Genomic DNA, 4,913 nt, shown 5'->3' with positions numbered 1-4,913 from the left:
GCGTCTTTTATCGAGGCTTTCCAGAGACAAGTCCCTACTTGGGAGCGGCTACGTATGCTGTGTTTTTGGSAAATTGTAGTCGGTGAGTTTACTATTTTATACTACTTCTGTGATATTACTACTACTTCTACTTCCTGTTATCTTCTTCATCGTCGTCTTTTTCACCAGTAGAAACAGCCGGTTGGTGATCACGTAACTCCCGTGAAGCGAAAAAAATTGTTTCCATTGCAGTTTTGGGAAAAACATCAATTTCGATACGGCCGAAATACCACCTCATCCTAGCGCAAAAACATGTTGTCGAAAAGCGTAATTTTTTTTCGAAATTGATGTGTTTCCATTGAGCAAATTTATTTTCGAAATTCTAATTTGCGCATTTTCATGGTCGATGGAAACGCAGCTTGTGACATGCATCTCACTCTAATACAAAAAGTCAAAGAAAACATCTTTATATTTAAGAAACTTGGCATATTACACAATTTTACCCGTTTTGTCACAAATCTGGCAGATTTTCTTCAGAATTTGGCTCAGCCAAAGTGAAACAGGAAGTGACATCAAAGGGGAAACTTTAAGAAATTTGATTGTTTTACTTTTTTATTGTAACAATATTATTTGAAGTCTGACTCTTCATCTCTTTGATAGAAACTCAAAATAATCTACAGAAACATCAGATTCTTCTCTACAGTCTGTCTTGTTAGCCTTGTAGCATCACTTTGTTTACATGCAGACATTCCCCTTTGACATCACTTCCTGTTACTTCACATGCAAATATCTCAACAACTGTTCATCTCAGCGGTGTAAAATTATTTTAACAACATGTTATCAATGTTGTCTTTCCAAAAATGCATTTATGTTTATTGTAAAAATTAATGTCAGAGGCCCTTTAAAGTAGAGTTAACCCCGTGTGTTCCAGATTCAGCACATGTACCGCTGTGCACGAGTTCAGGGTCTGGACACCAGCGAGGGTCTCCTGCTGTTCGGGAAGGAGCACTTCTACGTCATCGACGGCTACACCATGACCGTGTCCAGAGAGATCCGAGACATCGACACGCTGCCGCCCAAGTAGGTCCAGGCCACGCCGCCTCCACCCGGACGCTCCGCTGTTTGTCGCCTCTGTTTTTAAAGGATGACATCATCCCTCTGGACGCTGCAGTGGGATGATGTCATGGTGCTGCCGGAGCGAAGCTTTTCACACGTTTGTTTTAGGAAGCTCGCTCTGCTCGCTGCTTCGGGACACACGTGGAAAACAGCCAAAAATAAAAACCAGCCGATGGTTTTAGTCGTTCCCCTCAGCAGCTCTGTAGGATCCACACAATCCAAAACCGCCTGAGCATTTAAATGTTTTCAGCCTCTTTAACTGTTTACTTTTATGAACAAATCTCTTTGTGCCTTTGGTCCAGTTTGCATGAAGCCATCATCCCCAGAGGAGCGCGACAGGGCCAGAGCCAGCTGAAGAGGACCTGCAGCATCTTCGCCTACGAAGACATTAAGGAGGTTCATAAGAGGCGCTACCTGCTGCAGGTCAGCTGCACACAAACACACACATACATACTCAGGCTTTTAAAATCAATCATCTGTCATGTTTGGACTCAATTCACAGGTTCTCACTGTAAATAAAAACGTGTTTTTAACTGACTAACCTGGTTAAATAAAGGTCAAATAAATAAAATAGATTTTCTGCTCGACTTTAAAGTTCCTGTGACGCGCCTATCCTTCAAATACAAAAAGCTGAAAGCATGCTTAATAAAATTAGCATAGTACACATGATTTTACCCATTTTGTCCCATAACTGGTATATTTTATTTTGAATTTGGCTCAGCCAAAATGAAACAGGAAGTGACATCAAAGGTGAATTCATTAGTAAAATAAACTCTCTGTTTTTTCAATTATTTACACTTTAACTCTTCTTCATCTGTCTTTGATAGCGACTAAAACTAATCTAAAGGAACTTCAGATTCTTCTCCACAGTCTGGGTTTGTTGGCTGATGTAACAACACTCTGTTTACATGCAGATATTCCCCTTTGACATCACTTCCTGTTACTTTACATGCAAATATCTCAACAACTGTTCATCTCAGCGACATGAAATTTGTTTTGTAATATTTTATTGATGTTATCCTTCCAAAAATGCGTTAATGTTTATTACAAAAATCTGACGTCACAGACCCTTTAAAAGGCTTTATTTTAGCTGCTGTTTGGACAGAAATGACAGCTTAAAACACACCTTCCTATGAGCTCAGATGTTTGCACCTGTTGCATGTTTTTTGTCTTCTTTCAGCCGATGGCGGTGGAGGTTTTCTCTGCTGATGGAAGGAACTACCTGTTAGCCTTTCAGAAGGGAGTTCGCAATAAAGTTTACCAAAGGTACCAAATGAATTCCTGCTTCTTTTAAACTGCGGCAGCTTGAGGAATGAACATTTTCTGTGATATTTCAGTGAACGCTGAAGCTAAAACCGAGGTGTTAAAGCTAACGGAAGTGGAGCACTAGCTCAGAGAAATTATATGTAGCTAAAGGCTAGCTTAAAGTGCTTCTATGAATCAATAAAAACACTTTAAGAAAAAAATGATGAATGCTTTTACATTTCTGTATTGATAATGAGCAGATTGGTGAAATTTTATTGTGTAATTTTAGTTAAAGGGCAGGTTTTTACTCGTTTACAGTAAGTAATGTAAGAGTGTATGTTTGTGAATTAATGATGAAATTTGTTAAATTGGATCGATGGATTGAAAGTAGGAAGAAAATCCATGATTTGGTTCAGTTTGATACTTCAGTGCCACAGTTTGATAAAACTCCATGCCCTTCTTAACTTGTAGTTTAGCGAAATTAATTATGAACATTTATTTAACTTCAAAAGTCCAGTTTTTAAATTAAATGTTGCTGAAAAGGCAAGTTTCTCAGTGGATCTGTGCTCCAAAAAGCAGCCTAGGTGGAGTAGTCGAACACAGATTTACTGATCCTTCAACACAGAGCATCTTCAGAAGACAAGCTGGTAAAATAAATGTTAGAAATCTGTGTTGATTCATAAAGAGATGCTGTGTTGTTGCGTCCCTTATTGAAAGTAGCTAAAAGTGTCTTAAGAAGAAAAACAGTCAGTTTGCTGAATCAGTTGAGTTAGATTGAAAACAAAGATTTAATAATAAAAATGAATGAACTGATCACTGTAAATCCCTGGTTTGTTGTAAACCTGTTGGTTTGTTTTTTTACGTAAAGAATGTAAACGTGTTCTTGCTGCAGGTTCTTGGCGGTGGTTCCCTCGCTGGCCGACAGCTCCGAGTCAGTTTCAGGTCAGAGGCCCAACACCAGCGTGGAGCAAGGGTAAGCCTTCACCTTCTGAGCTCTGGGATCATTTCAGAGGAGCATGAAGCTGTTAAAGTTCATTAACGAGGGGTTTTATCACCGTCTGTGTTCTGTTCTCCAGATCGGGTCTTCTCAGCACTCTTGTTGGTGAGAGGTCTGTGACTCAGAGGTGGGAGGTAGGAGCTGTAGTATTTCCTGACCATCATGTTGCAGCAGCAGCGGTGCTGTATGTTCTGATCCGGTGTGTTTTGCTGCGCTGCAGAGAGGAGAGATCAGTAACTTCCAGTACCTGATGCACCTGAACACGCTGGCCGGACGCTCCTACAACGACCTGATGCAGTACCCCGTCTTCCCCTGGATCCTGGCCGACTACGACTCGGAGGTGCCGCAGGGCTTCTGTTCTCTGGTTCTCCCATCAGAACAGCAGCAAGAAAAACTCAAATACTTTTTGTTTAAATCAGGAGCTGGACCTGAACAACCCCAAGACATTCCGGAACCTCACCAAGCCGATGGGCGCCCAGACGGACGACCGGCTCACCCAGTACAAGAAGAGGTACAAGGACTGGGAAGACCCCAACGGTGAGCTGAGAGAGGACTGAGGAGCTTTAACTCATGAAGGCTGTGTTTTAGAGGTTTGTGTTGATTTTGTTTGTTCCTCTCAGGTGAAACCCCTGCGTACCACTATGGCACCCACTACTCCTCCGCCATGATCGTCGCCTCGTATTTGGTCCGAATGGAGCCGTTCACACAGATTTTCCTCCGACTTCAGGTTTGATTCACAGTCATGAACTCCTACTTTATTGATTGATTGATTGATTGATTGATTGATTGATTGATTGATTGATTGATTGATTGATTGGTCTGGACTGGTCAACAGGTTTACGAGAGACTGTGTTTGTCTGTTTAAGCCACTAAAATCAGGATCAACATTTGTGTTTTTTCAGTAGATTTTAGATAAAAAAATAAAAAACCTGTTTGATTTTGCTGGGCGTGACGCAGCTACTACCACACCGAAGTTTAACTCAGTTTTTGTAGAGATTGATCTACATCCAATGGATGATTTCATAGTTAGAAATACTTAAAGTAGCTGCGTTTCCATTGCAAATGTGCGCAAAACTTTGTCGATATTCTGTTAATGTCGAAAAACAGTTTCACAACTGCGGTGTTTCCATTAAGTAAGAAATGCTATTAAAGTCGTGCGTGAATACGTTTGTTCTCGTGATAAGTCATTACAAACATGGCGGTCATGGATGTAAACACATAGCATGTTGCTACCACGACACTAGCGTTCATCATCAGAGGAGACGTCGGCGTCTTTTATCGAGGCTTTCCAGAGACAAGTCCCTACTTGGGAGCGGCTACGTATGCTGTGTTTTTGGCAAATTGTAGTCGATGAGTTTACTATTTTATACTACTTCTGTGATATTACTACTACTTCTACTTCCTACACACCTACTACGGGGGCGGCTGTGGCGGAGTGGTTAGGGGAGTCGTCTTGGTACCAGAAGGTCGCCGGCTCGATTCCCCGTCCGGTCGACTCAGTCGTTGCGTCCTTGGACAAGACACTTCACCCACCTTGCCTACTGATGGTGGTCAGAGGGTCCGGTGGCGCTGGTGC

The 4,913-nt window shown here is 41.7% G+C and overlaps 1 protein-coding gene across 5 annotated transcripts in view; it reads left to right on the top strand.

Annotated features, from left to right (window-relative positions):
* Window positions 1–4,913, top strand: part of wdfy3 (WD repeat and FYVE domain containing 3) — a gene marked incomplete at its 5' end in the record, with an annotated part of 96,713 nt that overhangs the window by 81,030 nt on the left and 10,770 nt on the right. For all 5 annotated transcript variants that reach the window (XM_014019682.1, XM_014019683.1, XM_014019685.1 and 2 more), the window contains 8 exon segments: window positions 911–1,059; window positions 1,398–1,518; window positions 2,276–2,361; window positions 3,233–3,313; window positions 3,417–3,471; window positions 3,558–3,677; window positions 3,757–3,874; window positions 3,958–4,064. In XM_014019682.1, coding sequence (XP_013875136.1) covers window positions 911–1,059; window positions 1,398–1,518; window positions 2,276–2,361; window positions 3,233–3,313; window positions 3,417–3,471; window positions 3,558–3,677; window positions 3,757–3,874; window positions 3,958–4,064 — 837 coding nt within the window.

Source organism: Austrofundulus limnaeus, unplaced genomic scaffold (genome assembly GCF_001266775.1).
Source record: "Austrofundulus limnaeus strain Quisiro unplaced genomic scaffold, Austrofundulus_limnaeus-1.0 Scaffold226, whole genome shotgun sequence".
In the NCBI taxonomy this organism is placed as follows: Eukaryota; Metazoa; Chordata; class Actinopteri; order Cyprinodontiformes; family Rivulidae; genus Austrofundulus; species Austrofundulus limnaeus.
This window is presented reverse-complemented; position numbering and strand designations above follow the sequence as displayed.